Source organism: Pan paniscus, chromosome 8 (genome assembly GCF_029289425.2).
Source record: "Pan paniscus chromosome 8, NHGRI_mPanPan1-v2.0_pri, whole genome shotgun sequence".
Taxonomy (NCBI): Eukaryota; Metazoa; Chordata; class Mammalia; order Primates; family Hominidae; genus Pan; species Pan paniscus.
In genome coordinates, this window is record NC_073257.2 from 110097047 (window position 1) to 110124070 (window position 27024).

Below are 27024 nucleotides of genomic sequence, written 5' to 3' on the forward strand. Positions count from 1 at the left end.
CCATGTTGGCCAGGCTGGTCATGAACTCCTGACCTCAGGTGATCCACCCACCTCAGACTCCCAAAGTGCTGGGATTATAGGTGTGAGCCACTGTACCCAGCCTGGACTTTTTTTTTAAGTCACATATATGTATGAGTCTGTTTACTGTGTTATTATATGAAATGCTTTTCTTACTGTGGAATGCAGGAAAAAAATTGGAAAAACTGGCTTAGGAACCTATGCTTTTAGGTAAGTCTTATAAAGCTTTAAAAAAAAAGGTCTTGGAAATAATATAGAGCAGAAATAAACAAAATAGAAAATAGGAAAATAATAGAAAAAAGTAAAGAAACTAAATAGTTTGGCATTTTGAAAAGATCATAAGATCAATAAAATTGACAAACCCTTAGCTAGGCTAAGGAAAAAGAGAATAGACTCAACTGAAGTCAGAAATGAAAAAGGAGACATTGCAACTGATGCCACAGAAATACAAAGGATCATTAAGTGACTATTATGAACAATTATACACCAACATATTGGCTAACCTGAAAGAAACTGATAGATTTCTAGAAACATAACAAGACTGAATAATGAAGAAATAGAAAATCTGAGCAGACCCATAAGCAGTAAGGAAATTCAATTAGTAAGCAAAAATCTCCTAGCAAAGAAAAGCCCAGGACCACATGGCTTCATTGGGGAATTCTACCAAACATTTAAAGGAGAATTGACACCAATTCTTCTTAAACTCTTCCAAAAAATGGAAGAGGAAGGAACACTTCCAGACTCATTTAATGAGGTCAGTATTACCCTGATACCAAAGCCAGAGATACTATAAGAAAACTACAGGCCAGTATCTCTGATGAATATTGTAAAAATCTTCAACAAAATACTAGCAAGATGAATTCAATAAGACATTAAAAGGATCTTACACCATGACCAAGTGGAATTTATCTCTGGGATGCAAGGATGGCTCAACATATGAAAATCAATAAATATAGAATATATACAATATTAACAACTGAGGACAAAAATCACATCATTTCAACTGATTCAGTAAAAGTACTGACAAAACATAATACCTTTTTATGATAAAAACACTCAACAACCTAGGAATAGAAGGAAATTATCTCAACATAATAAAGGTAATATGTGAAAAACTCACAGCTAACATAATCATTAGTGAAAAATGAAGTTTTTCCTCTAAGATCAGGAACAAGGCAAGAATGCCCACTTATCACTTTGTTCAACATTGTAATAGAAATCCTAGCTAGAGCAGTTAGATGAGAAAAAGAAATAAAAAGCATCCAAATTGGAAAGGAGGAAGTAAGATTATCCCTAATCACAGATGACTTGGTTTTACATGTACAAAACCAAAAAAAATAAAAAATAAAAAAAACTGTAAGAACTGTTAAACCAATTCAGCCAAGTTGCAGGATACAAAATCAACTCTCCAAAATCACTTGTGTTTCTGTGCACTAACAATTAAGGAAATAAAGAAAATCTCATTTACAGTAGCATCACAAAGAATAAAATGCATAAGAGTAAACTTAATCGAGGGGAGAAAGACATACATTGAAAACTATAAAACATTGCTGAAAGAAATTAAAGATACAAAAATATGGAAAGACATAAATTGGTATTATTATGCTGAAACTAAAGCCAGACAAATACTACTGGTTGAGCATCTCTACTCCAAAAATCCAAAATTCAGAATGCTCCAATGAGCATTTCCCTTGAGTATGACCTTTGAGCACTGTCAGCACACAAAAAGTTTTGGATTTTGGAGCATTTTGGATTTAGGATTCTTGTACTAGGGCTGCTCAATCTGTACAAGAAGACCAATATTCTTGATGAATATTGATGCAATACTGTTGTGGATTGGAAGACTTAATATTGTTAAAATGTCCATACTGTCCAGTCTACAGAGTCAGAACAATCTCTGTCAAAATCCTTACAGCGTTTTTTGCAGAAACAGATAAAACCATCCTAAAATTCGTATGGAATCTCAAAGGAGCCCAAATAGCCAAAGCAGTCTTGAGAAAGAAGAACAAAGCTGGAGGCCTCACACTTCCTGATTCCATAGCATATTACAAAGCTATAGTGATCAAAACAGTGTGGTGTTAGCATACAAGCAGACATATAGACCAGTAGCACAGACTAGAGAGCCCAGAAATAAACCCACGTATAGTCAAATGATCTTTGATGAGCATACCAAGACTACACAATGGAAAAAAGGATAGTTTCTTCAATAAATCGTGTTGGGAAAACTGGATATCCACATGCAAAAGAATGAGGTGTACCATATACAAAATTTAATTAAAAATGGATTAAATATAAGAACTGAGAACCTAGAAAAAAACAGGGGAAAAGCTTCTTGATATTGGAATTAGCAGTGGTTTCTTGCATATGACATCAAAAGCATAAGTAACAAAAACAGCAAAAACATGTACATCCAACTTAAAAAACTAAAAATGTAAAAAACATACATCCAACTTAAAAGTCTTCTATACAGCAAATAAACAGTCATCAGAGTATAAACACAGCCTAAGGAATAGGAGAAGATATTTGTAAACCATATATTAGACTAGGGGTTAATATTGGGAATATATAAAGAACTTGACAACTCAGTAACAAATAATCTGAATAAAAAATGAGCAGAACCCAAATAAAGATTTCTCCAAAGAAGATACGTGCATGGCCAGCAGGCATGTGAAAAGATGTTCTACACAACTGATCATTAGGGAGATGCAAATAAAAACCACAGTAAGATATTATCTCACACCTGTTAAGATGGCCGCCATCAAAGAAGAAACAGAAAATAACAAGTGTTGACAAGGATGTAGAGGAATTGGAACCCTTGCACACTGTTGGTGGGATTGTACAATGGCACAGCTCCTATGGAGAACATATGGAAATTCTTCCTAAAACTAAAAATAGAGCTATCATATAAGCCAGCAGTCCCACTACTGGGTATATATTCCGAGGGAATGAGATTAGATGTTAAAGAGACATCTGCACTCCCATGTTCAGTGCAGCATTATTCACAGTAATCAAGATGTGGAAGCAATGTAAGTGTTCATCAGTGGATGAATGGATAAAGAAAATATGGCATGTACCTACAACAGAATATCATCCAACCTTATGAGGAAGAAATTCCTGTCATGCTGCCTCATGGTTGAACCTTCAGGACATTTTGCTAAGTGAAATAACCCAATCACAAAAAGTTGAATACTTGCATAATTTCACTAATATGAGGTATCTAAAGGAATTAAACTCATAGAAACAGAAACTAGAATGGTGGTTGCCAAGGAAATGAGGAATTGTTCAGTGAGTGTAGAGTTTCAGTCATGTCAGATGAGAAAGTTTAGTGATCTGTCATACAACAATGTGCATATAGTTAAAATACTGTGCTATACACTTGAGAATTGTGAAGAGGTAAATTTATGTTCTTTTTTTTTTTTTTTTTACTACAGAAAATGCACAAAACGTCTATAAGCATACAAAACAAAATGTTACAGTGGTTTTCTCTGGAAGGAGAATACAGATTTTTAGTTTTTGCTTTTAGGTTTATTGTAAAGTCCTTTTGTATTAAAATACAAAAAAAAAAAAAAACTCTTTGTTAGCTATTAAAACTTTTCCTAAAAGTAGATTGTACCTTCCATTGTAGACCTTTGAGCCATCTATTATTTTTAAAACTGTACCCTGTTAAACCCCATCTTTTTTTACTTGGAGACCTCATTCTTCAAGTAGCCTGTAGTGGCCAAGAAAAATAACTTTGTATCTAGTTTTGTCATCAGAACACTGAGCACTGTATAAAAATTCATCGATAAATATTAGCTGCTGTATCCATAAAGTCAGCCAGTATTCCAAAGCTGTATACTGACTATTGCTAAAGAAGCAGAGTTTATTTAAATATGTGTTCCTTAGACTGAATTCAAATGACTGGAGAACTGATTTTGTACAGGCTTTAATACTGAACTTTGCTAAGTCAAGAATAGCTTTTAAGGAAGATTTTGAATATGTGACATTTATTTATGTATAAACACTGAGTCTCAAGGTGCTTTGTCATGTGGTGAATAGAGGAGTGCAAAATATTATATTCTACTTAGTACTACCCTTGCATTTCTAATAAAGGTATGACAAAGCAGGTATTGTTAGAATTTCTAATCTCATAGTTGCTCACTTTTTGTTCCAGGATTTAAAAATTATTTATCTATGCCTTTATTACAGTTAACCCATTCATCTCCCATTTACATCATCAGTTTTTACCTTCCTATTGGATTAGTCTTCCTCCCCTCATACTTGCTTCCTAGACTGTTCCAGTGGGATATTTATCTCCCCAATTCCATGAAGCCATTCCAGTGTTAACGACAACCCCATCTTGCTAAATCCAGTGGAAATTCTCAGTTCGTCCTACTTGACCTTCCAACAGCATTTATCTTATTTTATTTGTATTTATTTATTTATTTGAGATAGGGTTGAAACCTCAACCTGCTGGGTTCAAGTTTTCCTCCAACTCAGCCTCCTGAGTAGCTGGGACTATAAGGCGCGTGCTACCATGTCCAACTAATTTTTGTATTTTTTGTAGAGAAAGGGTTTCTCCTGTCTTCTTTCACATCCCATACAATCAGTCCATAAAGTTTTGTTAGCTTTGCTTTCAGATTCTATGATTAATCTGACCACTTCTTATGACCTCTGCTACCACCCTAGACGTGCTGCAATAACTTCCTAACAGGTTTCCTTCCTTCTACTCTTGTCCCCCTGTACTTACATATTAGCTAGAATGATCTTTAGCAAAAGTAAGTCAGATCATGTTGAAACCTTCCAATAATTCCCCAGCACTCTGAAAATAAAATCCGAAGCTCTTGCCATAACCTACCAGCCACTACTAATTCTGGCCCTTAGCTGTCTTACTGACTTCTCCGCCCCTTCTTTTTTTTCTTGAGACAGGGTCTTACTCTGTCACCCAGGCTGGAGTGCAGTGGCACAATCTCAGTTCACTGCAGCCTCCACCTCCCAGGTTCAAGTGATTCTCCTACTTCAGCCTCCCAGGTTCAAGTGATTTCTCCTGCCTCAACGTCCCAAGTAGCTGGGATTACAGGCGTGTGCCACCATGCCTGGCTATTTTTGGTATTTTTAGTAGAGCAGAGGTTTCACCATGTTGGCCTGGCTGGCCTTGAACTCCTGACCTCGGATTACAGATGCAAGCCACCATGCCCCCCATCTCCACCCCTTCCTATTCTGCTGATACCACACTTGTTTTCCTGTTACTTCTTGTCCATGCCAAAATTGTCCTGCCTCAGAGTTTTTGCACGTGTTCATTCTTTTTCCTGGATTTCTCTTTTCCCTGATAATTTATGTGTCTCTCTGACTCGATTTAAACATCAGCTCAGGTGTTAACTCCTCAGAGTGGTCTTCCTCACTTTACAACATGGTCTTCCCTGTATTTTCATCTCTGCTCCATTTTACTCTGTAGCCTTATACATTATAGGATGTGTTTAAATGTTTGTTGATTGATTGATTGTCTTCACCAGTAAGTTCCATGAGGCCAGGAGCTTTGTTCATTACTGTGTTCCCAATGCCTAAGATGGGACTTGGCACACAGTAGTTAATAAATATTTGTGGAATGAATGAATATTTAGTGATATAAAGAAATGATATTTATTTAGTACCAAATGCAGTGCAATGGCATTGTAGATACAAAGACAAAAAGAAACTAACTCTACACTGAAGAAGAGAGGCAGATGTGCAAACAAGTAACTATAAAGCAGTATGATAATTGCTTTAACGAAAGTGTTTGTATGTAAAGGTGTATGTATAGTGGAAACTTACAGGAAGGACCTTAGACTATCAAGGAGAGTCATAATGAAGTTATAGAAAAGGTAACCTTTTCTATATAGTAATGAAGTTATAGAAAAGGAAGTTTTGAAGGTGGTAATGGAGCTAAATTTTGTAGGATTGTATTTGTTATGCAAAAAAGCTTGTGTGTGAAAAACCACTGAAGAATTTTGAACTGGGAAATGAAGAGGAGAATCTGATTGGTCTTTTAGAAAGTCACTGGAAGCAGTGTAGAGGTAGGTGAATAGGACTTGGTAAATGATTGAAATATCAGGGATGGTGACTTCCCGGGTTTTGGCTTGAACAACTGGGCTGACAGTGATACTGTTCACCAAACTATGAAGTTAGGGAGAGGAGAGCAGTGAATTTTTTTTTTTAAGAGGATGGCTAGAATTTAAAAGTGTATAATTATCTTAGTGCCCAGAAATCTTATGATTTGCTTGTATCACTTAATATAATTTTTAATACTACACTAAATTACAAACATACTAAATTTGCCTGTAAGGTACTTCCATGCCTTTACAAATGGACATATACACTGCTGAATGGCAGGACCAGGACATCTCTTAGTTTTGCCAGTTTGTAAGTAGACCAATGAGAAGAAAGAATACTTTTGATAGTGTAGTGAAACCAAGGAAGTTATTTTTTTAATATGCAAAGAAATGATTTGAAATTTAGGGCCTTCCACAGTTTCAAACATAATAAAAAGCCTTCGTTTTCAGGAAAAAAAAAAAAAAAGTTGGGAAAAATGCTTCTAAATTTGTTGGAGCTGACTTTTACCTCTCAGATTGTTATCTAATTAGTTTTGTTTTCTGATTTATGGAACATGAATAGACTTTACTTCTTTGGATCCTTTAAAAAAATCATTATGAACTAAAGTGTTTGTATGCAGATAAGCTTATCTGTACATTCATGGTTTAGTTGATTTCTTGATTTGGTGTGTTCCCATGCTGCTGAAGCCAACAAAACAGAAGGAGAAAAGCAGATTATATTTGTCCTGTGGCATTAGGGATATGGCAAGATCTTAGACCAGTGCTAACCCATTAGAATTATTTAATGTGGACCGCAAATGTGAACCACACATGTAATTCTAAATTCTCTAGAAGCTACTTTAAAAACTACAAAAATAAACAAATGAAGTTAATTTTAATGTTTTATTTAATGCAGTATATTCAAAATAGTATCATTTCAACATATAATCAGTATAAAAATAATGGACATTTTGCATTTTTTTGTATGAAGTCTTTGAAATCCAAATGTATTTTATGTGCACAGCACATCTCAGTTTAGACTAACTACACTTCAAGTGCTTGATAGCTACTTGTGACTAATTGGACAGTATAGTCCTAGATCATTCTTAAACTAAAGAGTAGAGGTTGCTCAGCATTCTGCAGCATTTGAGAGTATCTTTCCAACATCGAGTAATTTATGTGCTGCTTGTTTCATTTTCCTGTCAAGTATATTAAAGAGTTTCTTTTGTCCTCTCATCATTTTCTTGCTTACAGTAATTTTGTCCAATAAATATCTGCTTATCAATATTCATTGCCTTTGCTTTCTCTTAACATGTTTATAGTAATGTCCTATTATGCTAAAACAATAGCGTATCTTTAAATTTTAGTGATTTTTTTTAAATTACAAGAATACTGCCTGTTCTTTTTGTAACAAATTTAAACAATACTGTGGCATATGTTGTATAAAAAGATGATAATTCTTTATAATTCTTTTTCCTGTTTCAGTTCCTGCTCTCCCAGTTGTAATCAGTGTTAGCAGTTTAGATAATAGCTTTTTTTTTCCTCATTAGGAATATACACTTAAGAGAAATTCTTGCTAATTGAGAAAATTAGTATTTGGAAAATACCTCTTAAAAGTAAACCTATTAAAAATGGAGACAAGATTTATTAGTTATTAATGAAAAAGATTTGTTAGGGACAGTATTCAGAAATGAAAACATTTTACTATATGTATATCATTTTTCTATATGTTTAACAAAATTTAAATTGTAACTGCAGCTGTGCTAATTCTCAGAATTAACAAAGAATGATGTGATATCTTCCTGGCATAATTTTTCCAGTAGAATTGTATAATAGTCTGATAGCATCCTTCATTTTGTGTTTCATTTATCTAACATTTGTTATATAAAATAGACTTGTGTATCAGTTTTATCAAAACTCTTGAGGGTTTTACCAGTTTCTCAAGATATTTTCTTAACCCTTTCTCAATTCTTATTCTATCATCGTCCTTCTTTAGTTGTTGAGTGAATTGTTCTATCTTTAGTTGTTGAGTGGTTTGATTCTGCCAGAATCAAAGGATGTTGCTGTGAGATGAGCATTTTCTTTAATATTATTTTCATAGACTTCATGAAATCCTGCATTCTTTTGAGGGTTTGTATTTTCACATTACTACTGAGTTGCATTGTATTTACTTTGTGTGATTGAGTATTTACAGCAATAGGCTATTAGTGAGAAATTGATAAACAAAACCAGGATACATGGTTGCAATAGGTGTTAGTGTCTAGTAGAAACAGATATCAGGGGACATTATGAATACTAGTGTATCATAAGGGCCTTGACTCCATCTGCAAACTTGTAACTTAAGGGATTCAATGTCCATTTAAGTAATAATAGCTAACTTTTATGGAGACTTTTACCATGCCTGGCAAATTTCTGTACATGCATATTTTTAGGTAATCTGCTCAGTGTGCCTATAAGTCTGTTATTATCCCCATTTTATGCATTAAGTAAACTAAGGCTTGGAGCAATAACTTTTGTAGTATAGAATCTGGCCCATTGAAGACTTATAAAATAGACTTCCGTCGGCACTGCTCAACACAAAAGGAAGAAAGCACAAATAAATAATATTAAGCACAAAAAAGGGGACATATAGCAGAGCTAAAGCAACAACAAGAACTTACTGTGAATAACTTTTATATCAAATTTGAAAAGCTAGGTCAAAGGCAGATTTTCTAGAAGAAGAAAGAGAAACTAGAATAGACCTTTAACATTAAAGAAAATGAATGATTTCTAAACATCTTCACCAAAAAGTATGAGTCCCAGACAGTGCTGCCAAGGAATTCTACCAACAGTAAGCCCACCCAGCCTTATTTTATAAATCTTTAACTTACATATTGTGTCTTGCAGTAACCTTGGTAACCCAATCATATAACTCCCAGTACTGGGAGGGAAAATCGTAGACCAGTCTCATTTGAATATACACGCAAAACCCTCAATATTGACAAGCCAAATGAACAGCTAGGCATTTGTACTGACATTGAATGTTCCATATTTTTCCATTGATTTGAAGTGCCACGTTTATTATAAAATGAATTCCATATAGATGTGGATCCATTTTAGGGGGGTTTACTTGTGTGCTTAATCTGTCATCTTGAATTAAAAGCCTGTCTGTTGAATCTTAACATTCAAGATATTTGCATTGGCATTTAAATGTATGAGAATTGTAATGGTCTGGTAGTGGTCTGGTAGTGAATGCTTTATATAAATATCTTTCTGTTGCATAGTTTTTTGCATATCATTTGAAGAGGATGCCAGGATTAGAACTCAATATACTGAATACCTCATTTGAGACATTTTATAATTCCAAAGAATATATTGTCATTCAAACATATTTAAGTTGATAAAACTTAAAGATATTATTCAGAAAATAGATTTGAAATGAATATACTGTCTAAGTATTTTCCACAAAAATATTTTCCTTCCGTACCCTCCCATGTGCCTTGCCTCCTTCTCAAGGGAATTGGAGATGACTTTATAAAGGGACAGGGAAACAAATATTATCAGACACCTGAGATGCATTAGTCATTGCATTTGAACACCAAACTTAATTCTGTATTTTCTAGAAAAGAAAGCAGAATGAGACACATGTTATGCTATGTCTGGTAAAGGAACTATATGACTTTGTCAGAGAGACAGCTTTCTTTCCTTTGTTTTATAAGTGAGACACTGGAAAGATGATAGTTGCCTTCAGCCTTGATTTTGCAAAAGTTAGGAAATGTTTTTTGGATGGATATTTTCTTTATTGACCAATGACTATGAAAGATGAGGTTTTGTTTTTTTGTTTTTTTTTTTTTTTAAAAGAGACGGGGTCTCACTACCTTGCCCAAGCTGGAGTGTAGTGGTTGTTCATCCACAGGCACAGTCATAGCACACTGCAGCCTTGAACTCCTGGCCTCAAGCTGTCCTCCCACCTCAGCCTTCCAAGAGCTTGGATTACAGGTGCGTGCCTCTGGCTGAGATTTTAACATTAAATTTTAATTTAGGGAATCTTAGCGTCTCTAGTGAGCTAAGATAAATGATTTACTTTTGCTTTCAGAAAAATTCCAAGGCCTGACTGGTAAAATATGCAGGGACCCCTCAAGTTGGAAAATCATCTGTTTTGCAACCATCACAGTAAAGATGGAATCAGAGAAGAATAAACAAATTTAGGATGCTACCTGGTTTTGATGAGGAAGCAGAAAATTTGCATGCTTTTAAAGTGCTACCCCACACACCGCTTATTAATTGCAAGAGAGAAAATACATAGTAATTATACAGTAGAAAAATTGGACAATACTTGGACTGGATGATCAAAGTTAAGAGCATCACTGAAGGACAGGTGGAAATCATGTGCCTCAAGATGTGATGCCCTGAGGACACATCACCACCATGAAGTGTTCTGGCTGAAAATGTGTAACCTCAGTCTCATCATGGGAAGACATCAGACAAACCTTACATAAGGAGCATTCTCTTAAATAATAGAGTGGGGGCCAGGCGCGGTGGCTCATGCTTGTAATCCCAGCACTTTGGGAGCCTGAGGCGGGCGGAACACAAGGTCAGGAGTTTGAGACCAGCCTGGCCAATATGGTGAAACCCTGTCTCTACTAAAAATATAAAAATGAGCCGGGCATGGTGGCAGTCGCCTGTAGTCCCAGCTACTCACTTGGGAGACTGAGGCAGGAGAATCACTTGAACCTGCGAGGCGGAGGTTACAGTGAGCTGAGATTGTGCCACTGCACTCCAGCCTGGGTGACAGAGTAAGACTCCGTCACAGGAAAAAAAAAAAATAGAGTGGGGAGGGGAGCTGTTCTCCCAAAATGTCAGTGTCATAAATGACAGCTTTCACTGTGGAGGTGTTCTAGAATGTCGGAGGCTTAAGACACCTGGCAGTTAATGGCACTACCTGACCCTAACTGGATCCTGTATGGAAAGGGAAATATTCTATAAAGGACATTACAGGATCGCTTGACAAAACTGGATTACTTAAGTTAAATGAAAGTATTATATTAGTGTTAAATATGCTGACTTTGATAACTGTATTGTGGCTGCATAAGAGAATATCCCTATTTATAGGAAATACATTATACTTTGAAGTATTTAGGGCAAAGGGCCATGATGTCTGTAATTTGCCCTCAAAAATATTCAGGAAAAAAACTGCATGTGTGTGTATGTGTATGTAAAGAGAGGAAGAGGAGGAGGAATATATGCATGATTCCAAATGATAAATGAGGTGAAATATTAACCATAGGTGAATATGGGTAAACAGTATAAGGGTACCATTTGTATTATTTTTACTTTTGTAACATCTATAGGTATGAAATTATTCCCAAATAAAATGTTAAGACAATATATATAGTTTAGCTATGGTGCATTCTGATGAACTAACAAATACAGAATTTGTTCTAGAAGAATGAATAGTATGCTCATTAGGCAGTTTCTCTCAAATATCAGATGTCTCATGTGAGTCTTTGGTAAATACTGGATTAAATCAATTCATGGTTGAATTACCCAGTGAGTGCCTTAAGTGCCAATACTCAGTTGTTGATTGAAGAGGGATCCATGTGTTTTAGATACCAAATATGGGACAAAAAGCGTTGACGTTCTGTTGTGAAAATATGAAAGCCCAATTTATTTTGTGCTTGTTCAATTTCTCATGAAGATGGATCAGAGAGGTACTTAAAGGAAGTTACCAATATTTTCTCTCAGGGAGCCGTGGAAACTGTAGAAGTAATTGGACAGGTGCTCAGGTATGATCCCAGTGTTCAACAGTATAACAGAAAAAAACGATTTGGCCTAAAATATTTTAAAGGCATGTGTTAGCAATTGACTGACCTCCATTATGAAGGAATCTGAATTTTTATCCCCTTTAGAGAGTGTGATTTTTGAACAGAGTGCATGCTGATGGTCCTTCAAGCATAAATTAGCTGCAAAATGCACCCCAAATAATGGATTCTGTCCAGTTAAGAAGCAAATTAGATGGATAAAAAGCACTTAGAACATTGGGAAAAGGTTAAAACTGTGTTAAAAGAGAGAAAATAATCGGCCCAGCACTGTGGCTTACACCTGTAATCCCAGCACCCTGGGAGGCCGACGTGGGCGGATCACCTGAGGTCGGAAGTTTGAGACCAGCCTGACCAACATAGAGAAACCCCGTGTCTACTAAAAACACAAAATTAGCCGGGCGTGGTGGGCACCTGTAATCCCAGCTGCTTGGGAGGCTGAGGCAGGAGAATAGCCTGAACCCAGGAGGCAGAGGTTGTGGTGAGCCAAGATCGTGCCATTGCACTCCAGCCTGGGCAACAAGAGCAAAACTCGGTCTCAAAAAAAAAAGAGAGAGAAGATCAAGTGCTATTAGTAAATAGCAAGTAGCAGGATGGGAAAAGTTTAATCCAGGGTACATTTTAAAAAATTGTATGGCTGGCAGCCCCACTCCCAATGTGAAAAGCGTTTCTTGCCTATAGTTGCAAAAGAAATTCATAAAAATGCAATAAGGCTTTAAATTAAATTGGCAATATAGTGTTCTCCTCTTTTCCACGGTTTTGCTTTCCATGGTTTCAGTTCCTGTGGTCATCTATGTATGAAAATATTGCATACTATAATATACTTTGAGAGACCACATTCACGTAACTTTTATATATTATATATAACAATATTACGTATTGTTATACTTGTTCTGTTTTATTAGTTATTGTTAATCTTTTCCTGTGCCTAATTTATAAATTAAAATTTATCATAGGTATGTATGTGTAGTAAAAGACAATATATATGGGGTTTGGTACTATCCATGGTCCAGGCATCCATTGGGGATCTTGGTACATATCTGCCGCAGATAAGAGTGGGGACTACTGTATCCTGACAGTCCACAAGAATGGGGATGCTTCTCCTTTTTTGTGTCTGTGAGTTATGAAAAAATGGGCATACTGGTGGATTGGAGTGTCTCCTACTGGCCTGAGACCTGATTGTTAAAATTTTAGGAATTCTGCAAACTGATTGTTAAACACAGCTATTATTAAAAACTAAAGAACATAGGCTTACTATTAAAATTACATTTTAAAAGCTAATAAATACTTCAAGCTCATCACTTCCTAATTATTTTACTACATTTTATTATAATCTATGCTTTTCAAGCTATTTATGTAAGTATATCGTACCTCTGGTTGAAATAATAGAATGGTGTGCTTTTGTACATTTTTTTCCCCAACTCTGTATTTGGTGATGTCACAATGATAACTAGAAATTAGCTATGGGAAGAATGTTTACGCTACAGAGATTGTCAAATGCCATAAATAGGGCTTGATTTATTATTTCTTGATTGTCTAGACTTAAAGTGATGGAGAAAATGCTGCTAATAAAAATGTGTCATGCCTTTAGTTATATTGTAACTAAAAAAAAGTATATATTCTTCCATTCTTAAAAAATGATTACTTCAGCTAAGAAGTCGCTCACATCATTGACATCAGTGACATAAAGAAAAACATCAAGTAATACTACAAAGGACACTTGGAAAGCTGATTGCTGAATATTTGCCAGCACACTGCTGGTCATGGCACAGTCGAAATCATTGCTTTGGTAGGAAATAGATAATAATATAAATTTATTATACTGATTTTCAGCTATAGGAAATAGTATTATATGTGAGCATTATTTAAGAAAAAATGGTTGAATTTGTAAAGTCATTAACTGTGGCACATAATAATTTTAAAGTAGATAATTTGAAGCCTTTGATAGGTCTATTGCAGATTAGAAATAGAATCATAGAATTTAGAGTTTCTCTAGTATATGTCAGTCATCCAGCCTTTATCTAAATTCTGCTAGAGACAGCTCATTTCCTGGTAATAACATTGGAGAAATCTAGTAGTAGAATTCTTTCTTACTTTGAGCTAAATTTTGTTTTCCTTTTATTTCTAACAATTGGTTCTGGTACTGACTTCTGGAGAAACAGAAACATAAACAAGAAATCTTGTCTCTTTTATAGAGCAACTGATCTTTCAGGTATAAAGTTAGCTGTGGTTTTTCATTGAGACCTCTTTGGGCAAGAATTATACCTTTAGTTCTTTTAGCTCTACATTGTATGACATATTTTCTAGACTCTGTAATCTAAGAGTGTGTTACCTTTTTAAACATCACATCACTATTTTGGGGCTTTTATTGACCTTGTGAACGAAATAAAAGCCTTTAGATCTTTCTTTATGCAAATTATACAGAAGTCACGTCTTCTGTCTTTTGTTTGATTCTTTAAAAAAAAAAAAACCTCCAAAAGAGATCCTTGTATTTACTGCTTTAAACCTTCATATTGCTTTCAGCACAGCATTTCAGATTATAGAAATGATACTGAATTTTAATTTTATAATTTTTGGTATTTATTAGTTCTGTCATTTTTGTGTCAGTTGCAGACTTGATAAGCACTCAGTGTTTATTGTTTACATCTAAATTATTGTATAAATTGTTGAATTTCAAAGGGCTATATAATCCTCCTTTAACTAATCTCTAAATTCATTTCTACCCATTATTATTATTTTTTGTTTAATCTTTTGTGAGTCCACTTATCAGTTTTGCTAAGTAATCCCCATTTCATCATTTTATATCCAGAAGTTCATTATGATATATTTTGTCAGATGTTTTCCTTACTGTAATCCAGGCGTGCTATGTCTCTGGTATCCCTTTCTATGAAACACACTTCAGTACTTCTGTCTTTGAAAATTAGGCGTTTTTTGAAAAATCCTGGCATGCCTAAATGTTAAGGTCATATTCTTCCTCAAATGGAAGATAAAAAATAATGAAGAATGTTGGGCTAGATGTTACCTAAGATACCAAAAGAGAAAAGGAACAAGATAATCACTGGAGATACTTGATGATCAGGGCCACGGTATTACTTGGGCTGAAAGGAAAATAACCTGTGCCATGAGAATAGAGCTTTTTCATCAAGGAAATATTCTGGACCAGGTGAAATTTTAGGGATCTGGAATAGAGTGGACAGGATGCGTTAGCCTTTTTTCCTCTCTGCCTTCTCATTATCTCCTTCTTTTGAAATGTATGTTGTGAAATGTTAACAGTGTGTGCATCTGTGTGTATGTGGGTGTTTCTCTGTTGTGTATAGCACCTCCTTATTCTCTTTGTCCTGGACAAACTTATCCCTACTTTATAGCATTATTTTGAAAATTAAAAGAATAATTCAATATGAAATTCCCTAGCACATTTTCTTGTATTTTAGTAGATAGTAGATAAAGATTTGTTTAACTTTTGTTATATTTCTTCTTGTTAAATTCCATTGAGCAACCATGGTGGAGGTTGTCAGGGAGTTACTAGAGTGAATTGTCTCATCACAGTTTCCTTGGTCTTCTATCCTCCTTCATCCTAGCCAGATCTGTTTTATTACTGCTGGAAGCAAGGGAAATTGATAGCAAGTCATTTGACTAAATGGTATTAATAGAATAATACTTTTCTCTTTTTCACTACTTTCTCTTTTCTAAGAAATCTTAGATCAAAAGCAACATCTTCTAGAAAGCATTCTCTGATAAGTCATTTCATTTTCTAGCCAACATTCAAGTTACTCTCAGAAATCACTTTATGTGTATGTATATTTATGTTGAACAACAACAACAAAAAAATTAAAGAAAAAAAAAAAAGGCCGGGCACAGTGGTTCATGCCTGTCATCCCAGCACTTTGGGAGACAAAGGTGGGTAGATTGCCTTAAGCTCAGCCTGGGCTTGAGACCAGCCTAGGCAACATGATGAAACCCGGTCTCTACCAGAAATACAAAAACAAACAAACAAAACCACAAAGCCAGGCATGGTGGCATGTGTCTGGTCCTAGCTACTCAGGAGGCAGAGGTGGAAGGATCGCTTGAGCCTGGAAGGGCAGAGGTTACAGTGAGCTGAGATCGCTCCACCATACTCTAGCCTGGGTGACAGTGTGAGACTCTGTCCCAAAAAGAAAAAAGAAAATATTTTGGTTCAATACATTGTAATTAGTGTCTAATAATTAAATCATTCTTCTCTTGCAGATTGTGGTGGTGCCATGCAGCAAGAATCAGAGAGATGCAGAGTTAGAGCCAGAAGGCCTGACATGGCACTTTATGTACCTAAAGCTCGTAGGGGTGCAGTACTCCTTAAGACAGGTGATGAAGAAGAAAGCTGTGGTTCACCTAACTCTGTGGTGAAAGAAAAGCAAAAAGAAAGTTCTCTCTCCCAAAAAGAAGTCTTTAAAGATAAACCGGAGGCTCGAAGACTAAGTATCAATCCTGATAGAAAGGAGCATAATTGTAGAGAAGGAAAGAAATCTTCAACAAAATTAAGAATGGACACATGCCTTCAAAAAACAAATAGAGTTTGTTCTAAGAGAGGAACCACTGAATCCAAAGAAGTATTATCCCAAGGACAACAGCAGGGAGCCCCAGATGCTGGGGTTATAACTAATGCACCTTTACAGAGACATTTTAAACCAAAGAAGGTGGAGTGTTTGGAAGTTGAAACTACGGATGTGACAGGACATGAGAGGATACTTCTTTCACAGGCCTGTTTAGGAATCAGCGAGGCTCAAGTTCCAAGCAAACCATTCCAAAATGTGGAATTCTGTGACTTCAGTAGGCATGAACCTGATGGGGAAGCATTTGAAGACAAAGATTTGGAAGGCAGAATTGAAACTGATACCAAGGTTTTGGAGATACTATATGAGTTTCCTAGAGTTTTTAGTTCTGTCATGAAACCTGAGAATATGATTGTACCAATAAAACTAAGCTCTGATTCTGAAATTGTACAACAAAGCATGCAAACATCAGATGGAATATTGAATCCCAGCAGCGGAGGCATCACCACTACTTCTGTTCCTGGAAGTCCAGATGGTGTCTTTGATCAAACTTGCGTAGATTTTGAAGTTGAGAATGTAGGTGGTATAGCCAATAGTACAGGTTTCATCTTAGATCAAAAAGATACAGATTCCATTCCTGCAACTATGGGTCACATCTCTCTGTCAGAGAGCACAAATGACACTGTTAGTCCGGTAATGATTAGAGAATGTGAGAAGAATGACAGCACTGCTGATGAGTTACATGTAAAGCACGAACCTCCTGATACAGCTGTCCTTGCTCATGAAACACATAGAGATAGTGGATTTAAGAATGTAGGTGACATTACCAATAAAGCATGTATGATGGACACTACAGGTATGTCCTGTAGTGATCATGTAACTGTTGATAGCCCTTATGTAGTTGCAGTTAGAATAGCTGATGAGACCTCTATTAATACACGAAGTTTCTCAAAGTTTGTAGGAATGAGTGCAGATGCAACCCCTCTTCATGTAGCTAGAAGTGGGAATGACACTGAAGATTTCAGCAACCCTTCTGCTTGCTCAGATATTTATGCTGAGAGTATTTCATCTCATTTTACAGAGTCAACAGGAAAGTTGATAGAGAGCTTGTCAGATTGTGCTTCCTCCTTACCTATAAAAAAGATTGCTGGTAGTAATTATAACACTTTTTTGGACTCTGAACTCAGTATGTTAAATGGGACAAAAGTTCTTTCAGACAGTGCCGTGGGCATTGACCTGGGTAGTACTGGTGATACAACAGAAGCATTGCACGAACTAAGAACTGCCGAAGAGTTCAAAACAAAAGAGCAAGATGACTCAGGGAATATAGAATTTGGTGTATCTTTTCCTGATAGGGAATCATTATCTATGGAAACATCCATCGAACCAAAAGCAACTGAAACTTCTCACACAGAGGGAATTACTGCCACTGAGGAGAGCTGGGAGTCTATGTTTAACGATGATGGTGACTGCCTGGATCCACGTCTTCTACAAGAGGTATGTTTAATTGAAATTGCTTGATGCTTAGTTAGTTTATAAATTAGGATTTCAGTGGTAATTTTGATAGACAGTGATGCACATTCACTGATATTTAAGAGTTCCTGTAATAAACTAATAGGCTTGTAGATTAAGAAGAGAATATCTGATAGATCTTTAAAAAATAAAATATACAGAATTGAGCTGTATCTATAATAGCCAAGCCCTGAGAGATTTTATGGAATAAAGATGAATTTAATGGATTTTAACTATCTGTCGAGGAAATACAAAGGAAAACTTCTTCAAAAAGGTTTTTCTGTGTTGACAAGGTATCTTTTACATGGGCCTATTTAAGGGAAGGAGAATAATTTATTACTATTGTTATTTATATTTTATTTTCTAGTGGATGTTGGAGTGTTAGACACTGTAGAGGGAAGGAAGTAGAGAAAAGAAGGGTAAAATACAAGAAAGTATCATTGTTTTTTAAGGAGTTTATACTGGGTTAAATTGAAGAATGAATTACCCATTTAGCATAAATAGAAGATGTAAGTGAATAATGATATGCTGGCCAATTAGAATTCATAAATAAATGTTAGATTTGAGGCATCTTAGAAATTACTCAGTTCAGTCTTTTTGTTTTCTTAATTTAAATGTTTACTCTGTATCCAACATTTAAATTCCTTACCTTAAATAAGAATCACTGGTTTTAAGTAGTAGAACACTCCCTCTTTCCTTCCCTATAGTGGGTTCACATAACTTTGCCTGGAAAGGAAAAAATTATTTTCCTATAAGAGCACCAGTTTTATAAATGAGGAAGTTGAATCTCAGTGGTCACACCTTTAGGAAAGGCAGAATCAGGATTTCAGTCTAGTTCTGTCTTAATCCAATGTTTATGTTCTCTCTACGAGACTATTTCCTCACGTAAAGGATTTCTTTTGAGGCATTCCAAAGACCCTTTTGAATACTAAGTGATGAGTCTTTTGTTCTGAGAATTAAGCTGGAAGTATAGAAAAATTATCACATGCCTGTAAAAGAGCCACATAATACTGAAGAGGGCGGTCCATTGGATAGAACTGACTTTCCAATACCAAGCAATCCCACCTCATTCGTGGGAGCTGTTTGCACAGAAAGAATTTCCCTGTACCACAAACGAGCACATCCTGTCAGGTCAGGAAACACTATATCTTAAACATTCCTTAGAACAAAATACAGAGCGGAGAATACCTATGAATGAGCATCCATGAGCCCCTTGAATTACATGCAAAATTATATGTACGTATGTGTGTTTTTTCATAGCTTTCATCAGATTCTCAAAGGCAGTGATTTCCAAAGTATGGTCCCTAGACCAGCAGCATGAGTATCACCTAGGAACTTGTTAGAAATGCAAATTATTTAGCCCAGCAAACTGTCTATTTACAACTTTTTCAGGGGATTCTGATGCACATAAAGCCAGAGAACCACTGCTCAAAGGTAATACACTTAAATCTATATCAGAATGTGAGTAGGGAACTGCAAATGACTGTCAGCCCATAATTAGAAAAATACTGTTCAGTAGAGGTTTGAGATCCAAATCAGGTTAAGAAATAATAATAAGGTGGGAAGCTAGGTGAATATAGAGATGTTATTAAGAACTAAAGCATTGAGAGAAGGCTTTAGTCTGAGAAAAGAAACAGTGTTCGCAAGAGTTGGTGAAAGGACTGCATGAGGAATAGAGAGAGCACATGAACATGGAGGAGAGATGAACAGCTTCCTCCAAAAGAAGAGCATGGCTCTCATGGCCTTTTACACATGGTGTAGTACTCAGTAAATATTTATCCAATGGATGGCGTTGATAGGGCAGAGTTGGGGGCTCTGTCTTTTTAGGGTGGCTTCCAGGGGCTTTCAAAACATCAGGGGCTGGAACTTGGATTCGGTGGGGTAGCTTTTGGATATGGCTTGTGTATTGGAAGAGGGGGAGTTCAGGTGTACAACTCAGTTTTTCAGGTCTTCCCAGTGTTTAGAGTAGGTGTAAGATAATTTAGGCAACAACTCAGTATTTTGAGGAGCATAGTAACATAAAGAGGACATTGGGATGACCTAAAGCTGGGATTGGGAGGAAAACAGAGAATATAGTATTTTAAGCTGAAGATGGACAGTGTCTGGGTGTTGTGTTTGGCTTTTGTTTGGAGGTACTTGGAAAAGAGTAGGGTCTGTGTTGAGGAATGAGCATAACTGAGAGCAGGAAGGAGGGAAATGGATTGAGAATGCAAGTAGCAGATCCAACTCCAAAACTATGGGCTCCTCTGCTTTGGGTTTTAGAAAATGTAATAATGATAATGTTATTAAAAGATGTCACAAATCCAGCAACATTAATAGCCCTTTGATGACTTCTGGTTTATTATTTTTATTGCTCCAAACATACTTTATTAAGTGCTAAAGCAGAGTGAGTGCCTGCCTCCCTGGAAAACTTTCCAACTAAAGGTTTTTGGCTATCATCCCAGCTGGCCTGTTTCTTGATTGATAACAGCTAGACATATGGAGGTATGTCTAATACTTCTGATAGTCAGGTATGCTGTAGAGCAAGGTGTGACAGCCATTGGCTTGTGAAGCAATTTCCTGTGACATTTGAACCTCCAAAACTGCCTTAGGGGGTTAGAGTATAAGTAGGTCATTATTGAGCTGCCAGAACTGCAACTCTTGATGAGTCTCCAAGAATCACACTTAGTCTCCTAAAGCCACGGTATGGAATGCCCAGAAACTTAAGGTGGTAATTGATGAAGGAGATGATATTGGTATGACTTTTTTTAGCCCTCTGAATTCTTGGTAGAAGAACACAGGAGTTATTTTTCATTAGAAAATACTTTCATAGCCCTACTGCCATCTGTACTGATCATCAGATCTATTGATAGGAGGATTAATGGGATACCAAGAACATAACATTGATGTTGATAGATACCAGCATTTGTTACCTTCATTGTCATTTCTGGCACTGATTTGAATTTTTAGATAGGGGTAAATATTTAAGTAGGTATCTCCTAAACTTTTTAAGAATTTGAGGCCTTCCCTTGTTTACAGAAGGCCACTAATATTATACCACCATATTCTATAATAGTATGTAGACCATAATGGGTAAGAGAAGAGTAAAAGGAATACCATCTTTTCCCACCCATCTTACTTCTCAGTGTGTGCTAACTTACATTGTTATACTGTCTGTGTCTCCCTATAGTCTTTTGCAAAAATGGTGTCCATGTTAAGTGGAAAACCCAAAACCGAAAGGAAAAATTTATAATCCAGTCACTAAAAGCAAATTATGTAACATACAAAGAGAGGAAAACCCTTCATATCCCAACCCCTTGAGGCCTCATAAATAGTTGGTAGCCCATCACCTTTCAGTTAAATAGCACATATTGAACACTTAGAGTTTGATAAACTATAAATCCCTAATAGCTAGATATGTGTTGTTATCACTGCTATGTTAAAGGCACTGTGCTGCATGCCATCTTTTGCTCTGAAGTTGTTCATGTTTTATTTGGAGAGACAGTATGTAACTATGTGACTAGTCCCACAGCAATCTGCAGGGAAATTAATATAAAACAACCTTATAACAGATGTACTAAAACTGTATTTCATTGCCTGATAAGTGACACAGAGTATGACTTCAAAAGGAGATTAGAGGGATAGGACAGGGGAAAAAGAACAAAAGGGGATTAGATCCCCCAATGCTAGACTGGTTGATGCAGTTTCATGTTGGTGAGGCTATAGAATTAAACAAGAGATTATAGTTCCCACTTTTACTATGCTGTTCTGTTTCTAATTTCTGTTTTCTATTCCATTTTAAAAAAATCTATAGACTTTATTTTTGAGTAGTTTTAGATTTATTTAAAAAATTGAACAGAGTACAGAGTTCCCTTATACCCCCCTCACCTGTCTAGTTCTAATTTTTTTCACAATATCTTTTAATAGTTCCAGCTCATTTTAACAGATTTCTAATTCATATTTTATAAAAATGTCTGAATTGACATGTTATTTACTGCCTAAGTGGGGATTTATTGACTCACTTTCCAGATGCTGTATATTCTAATGCAGTCAGTTGGGACATCCAGTGAAGAATCTAAGTGAATTATGTACTCTGTTTTTATTGTTCAATCCATTAGTGAATGATGACTAGATCTCTGGTCCAAACAGAAAGAGGGAACATTAAGTAGATTCCATCACTCATAGTTTTTGTTTTTGTAACCAGGTGACTCCTAAAATTAAAAATCTCTCTTTGAGCTCTGTTATATTTGTTGCATAACATTTTTTCCTCAGAATCAGTATAGAAGCCAGCAGCATTTTAATTTCTGATCCTCTTTCAAAACTGCAGAAAGGTGAACAGTTCTGGGCCTGTATTGTCAGTACAAGGAAGCTTTTATTTAAGGATTCTTGCCTGAAGATTCAGATTCCTAGTGTACCTTGCTCTGTCCTTGGCAGTGCTTGTTTCAGTGAATTCCATGAGATATGGCATGTGGAGTATGGTTAGGGCATTTTTTAATTTGTCAGGGTATATATATAGTAAATCATAAAATCTTAAATTGATTTTCTTCAGTAGAAAGTGAGTTAACAAGCAGTTAAGTGGAAGAGAAAAACAGAAATGAAGGGCTTGAATAACCTCACCTACATAATTGAGAATTGATTATATGGGTTAATTCTATGTAAATAGATTTTTGAAGCAACTGTAGTAATTTTACACCACCAACTTGTGCCCAAATCTTGTTGTCCTTGTCACTGTAACCCCCAGTGCCTCTCATTTAAATTTGTTTTACCTATAACTGTAAAGTGGTTTATTATGTTTAATTGTGTTTAATTAAAAGTACCCACGAAAACGTTCTTATTCCTATCTTCCAAGATGAGCCAGAATTTATAGTATAGTCCTTGACATATAAGGACTCAGAGCTAGAGCTTTATCCTGTCTTAGAGATAGAACTGCACAAGTCATTTTTTAAAAGTGGAATGTTAGCATTTAAAATCATTTCTGAAAATAAGTCTCATTAGTTCTACAAGACTATCAACTCCTTAAACATTGATTTAGCAGTCTAGTCTAGCTCTAGTCTAGTCTAGCCTACAATCTAGTCTGGCCCCTTCTTATTTTATAGATAAGGTAACTAAGGCCCAGAAGGGTTGTAGCTAAAGTAAGTTCATGCCAGAGTTGGCATTAGAATCTGTGCCTCCTGGTTTCTAGCCCTGCGCTGTTTCCATGACATTAAGCCTTTGTCTCTACCTGACTGGGTCTCAGCCAGTCAACAGATATTGAACAAATATTCTGTGCCCAGCGCTGATCTTAGTGATGTTGGGGGTAAAAGAGAAGGATAACAATATTTAAACAGTGTACAGTCCTGTGGAATAATGAGACTTATTTATTCTCAGGAATGACTAGAAAAAAAAGAGTATTCTATTTAAATGAATTGGAAATGCCTTTGTGAAATATACCATTATTTTATGAATTACTAAGATAGAAAAAACTTTGACACAGTGCTTTTCCCTTAAAATTTTAATTTTATACATATTGAAACAACTCTACTAATTAGACATAAATTTTTTTTATCATATTTCATCTTCATACATAAAAAATGTAGTAAAATAAATTGGTTAAGATTTTCCTAATACTTCACGTTCACAATCCAACTCTTTCTAATAATTTGTTGATTCAGCCACTGATATTGATGCTTTTCTATTCAGTGTCATCCATTTTGCCATTAAGAACTTTGATGATGCAGCATTTCTTAAAAGAATACATAAAAGAACCAAAAATCTTTGTTGCAGAATTCTTAAGACACCTTTGTACTTGTGTAGAGCTGTTCTGATACTTAGAATTTTCCTCCACATTACTGACCATCCTTTCTGCCAGTTTTGGCACTGGTGCTTCTGATACACATGTGCAGGAAGCAATAACAATATGTTGATTGTGATGCGTCCTAATGTCAGTGTTGTTAAAATGTGAAAAAAAGGATATATCTTAGAATTGATGAAATGTATATATCCAACTACTGAGTGTTAGGAAATAGTAATATAGGAAAGGAAAGATCGCCAAATTGGAGTAAATTGGGAAAGAAGCATCAAGAGGAGTTTAAAGATTGAAGCTGGATCTTGGGAGAAGACGGAACATGAGCAGAAAAAGCATCTAGGTTGTGAGAACAGCTTGTGAAAAACAGAATCAGAATCAAGTCCTAAGTTTGTCACTATCAGAAGTTTAGATGATTTATTTTGAAATTTTGTTTTCTTTTTATAATTTATTCTGAATTTTCTTCATGATTAACCAGGGCAGTTGAAGTTTATTGGTAAAGGGAAAGAAAAAAGTATCAATTTTTTCCCCCCAATTTTAGAGTACCATTTAGAATCATTTAAAAAATATATGTTCTTACCTGAGCAGGGTGGCTCACACCTGTAATCCCAGCACTTTGTGAGGCCGAGGCAGGTGGATCGCTTGAGTGCAGGAGTTTGAGACCACCCTAGGCAACATGGCAAAACCTCATCTCTACAAAAAATACAAAACTTAGCCGGGCGTAGTGGCATGTGCCTGTGGTCCCAGCTACTGGGGAGGGTGAGGTGGAAGGATTGCTTGAGCCCAGGAGGCAGACGCTGCAGTGAGCCAAGTCATATCCCTGCACTTCAGCCTGGGCAACAGAATGAGACCCTGTCTCAACATACATGTATTTGTTGTTGTATAAATCAAATAAGTCTTGGGTTTTTTTGTTCGTCTGTTTTTTAGGTGGTGGGGGTTGAGACAGTCTCACTTTGTTGCCCAGGCTAGAGTGCAGTGGCACGATCTTAGCTCACTGTAGCCTCAAACTCCTGGGCTCAAGCAATTCTGCTGCCTCACCCTCCCGAGTAGCTGGGACCACAGGAGTATACCACCATGCCTGTCTAATTTTTAAAAAATTTATTTTTTGTAGAGGAGGGCTCTTGTTGTCTTGCCTAGGCTGGTCTTGATCTTTTGGCCTCAAGTGATCGTCTCACCTCAGCCCCCCAAAGTGTTGGGATTACAAGTATGACCCACCGCACCCAGCTTAGAATAAGTCTCGTTAAGCATGCGTTTGGACAAAATAATTAACTTGAAGCATGTACATTTTATTCATTCTATAAATATATACTGACTGCCTAGTTTGCAAGATAATATGTTCAGTGGGGGAATATAGGAATAAATATGACATGTCAGTTATAGTTGAATTTAAAACCAAAATGTTGGTAAGGAAATTGAAACTCCATCCTTCTTTTCCAGCCTTATTTACTAGAATAAGGTATTAGTTTGCTAGGGCTGTCATACAGAGTTTTATAGTTTCAGGTCTTACGTTTAAGTCATTAATTCATTTTGAGTTGGTTTTTGTATATGGTAAGAGATAGGAATCTAGCTTCATTCTTCTGCATATAGACATCCAGTTTTTTCAGCACCATTTATTGAAGAGGGCGTGCTTTCCTCAGTGTTCTTGGTGCCTTTGTCGAAAATCAGTTGGCTGTAAATGCATGAACAGAATAGGGTTCTCTATTCTGTTCCATTGGTCTGTATGCCTGTTTTTATACCAATACCATGCTGTTTTGGTTACTACAGCTTTACAGTATTTTTTGAAATCAGGTAGTGTGATACCTCCAGATTTATTCTTTTTGCTCAGTATTGCTTTGACTATTCTTTGTCTTTTGTGGTTCCATTCAAATTTTAGTATTGTTTTTTCTATTTGTATGAAGAATTGTCATTGGTATTTTGATAGGGATTGCATTGAATCTTTAGATTGCTTTAGGCAGTATGGTCATTTTAACAGTATTAATTTTTCCAGTTCATAAGCATGAGATGTCTTCTGATTTGTTTGTGTTCTCTCCAGTTTTCTTTCATCAGTGTTTTATAGTTTTCCTGGTAGAGAGCTTTCGCCTCCTTCATCAGATTTACTCCTAGGTATTTTATTTCATTTTTTGTTTTTATTATAAATGGGATTTCTTTCTTGATTTTTTTTTTCAACTAGTGTGCTATTGGTGTACAGAAATGCTGAGTTATATTGGCTGACTTTGTATCTGGTAATTTACTGAATTTCTTTATCAGTTCTGAGAGTTTTTTGGTGGAGTCATTAGATTTTTCTATAAGATCATTTCATCTTCAAAGAGATACAGTTTGACTTCCTCTTTTCCAATTTGGCAGCTCTTTATTTCTCTTTCCTGTTGCTCTGTCTAGGACTTCAAGTACTACGATGAATAAGAGTGGTGAATGTGGACATTGTTGTTTTGTTCCCATTCTTAGAGGAAAAGTGGAAAGCTTTTCCCATTCATCATAATGTTAGGTGTGAGTTTGTCATATATACCCTTTATTATGTTGAGGTATGTTTCTTCTATTTCTAATTTGTTGAGGGTTTTTATCATGAAGGGATGTTGAACTTCATCAAGTGCTTTTTCTGTATCTGTTGAGATGTTTATATGGGTTTTGACCTTCATTCTGTTGATGTAATGTATCACATTTTTTACAAAAATCAACAAAATACTAGTAAACCAAATTCAACATAAAAAAAAAAGATACCATGATCAAGTGGGGTTTATTCTAGGAATGCAAGGATGATTCAATGTATGCAAGTCATATGATGATTTGACCATGGTTAGTCTAGCTGGTGTTTTATTGATTTTGGTTTTTGTATTAAAAAAAAACTTTTGTTTCATTGATACTTTGTATTTTCTTAGTCTCTCATTTAGTTCCAATGTTATCTTTATGAAGTCTTTTACTAATTTTGGGTTTGGTTTGTTCTTGCTTTTCTAATTCTTCGAGGTGCTTCATTAGGTTGTGCTGATGAGAATGTATCCTGCAGTTGTTGGATAAAGTGTTCCAGTAATGTCTGTTAGGTCCATTTGGTTTACAGTGCAGTGTAAATCCAATGTTTCTCTGTTGATTTTCTGTCTAGACGATCTGTCCAATGCTGAGAGTGGGATGTTGAAGCCCCCAGCTATTATTGTATTGGAGTCTATTTCTTCCTTTAGATCTAATAGTATTTTCTTTATATATCTGGGTGCTCTTCTGTTGAGTGCGTCTATATTTACAATGTTATATCATCTTACTGAATTGATCGCTTTATCATAGACTTTGTTTCTTTTTTTTTTGGAAACTGTCTCCCAGGCTGGAGTGTAGTGGCATGGTCTCAGCTCACTGCACCCTCCACCTTCTGGGTTCAAGCG

At 35.9% G+C, this 27024-nt stretch overlaps 1 protein-coding gene across 20 annotated transcripts in view; it reads left to right on the forward strand.

The window, feature by feature from the left end:
* R3HCC1L (R3H domain and coiled-coil containing 1 like) overlaps nucleotides 1-27024 on the forward strand; it is a 112919-nt gene that overhangs the window by 59999 nt on the left and 25896 nt on the right. For 15 of the 20 annotated variants that reach the window (XM_063607508.1, XM_063607507.1, XM_063607502.1 and 12 more), the window contains one exon: nucleotides 16088-17886. In XM_063607508.1, the coding sequence (XP_063463578.1) occupies nucleotides 16102-17886 (1785 nt within the window). In that variant the 5' untranslated portion in view covers nucleotides 16088-16101. Of the gene's footprint in view, nucleotides 1-8072; nucleotides 11831-13513; nucleotides 13653-16083; nucleotides 17887-27024 lie in introns of those variants that run through there. The other 5 variants (XM_055093255.2, XM_063607503.1, XM_055093258.2 and 2 more) reach the window with 4 other exon arrangements.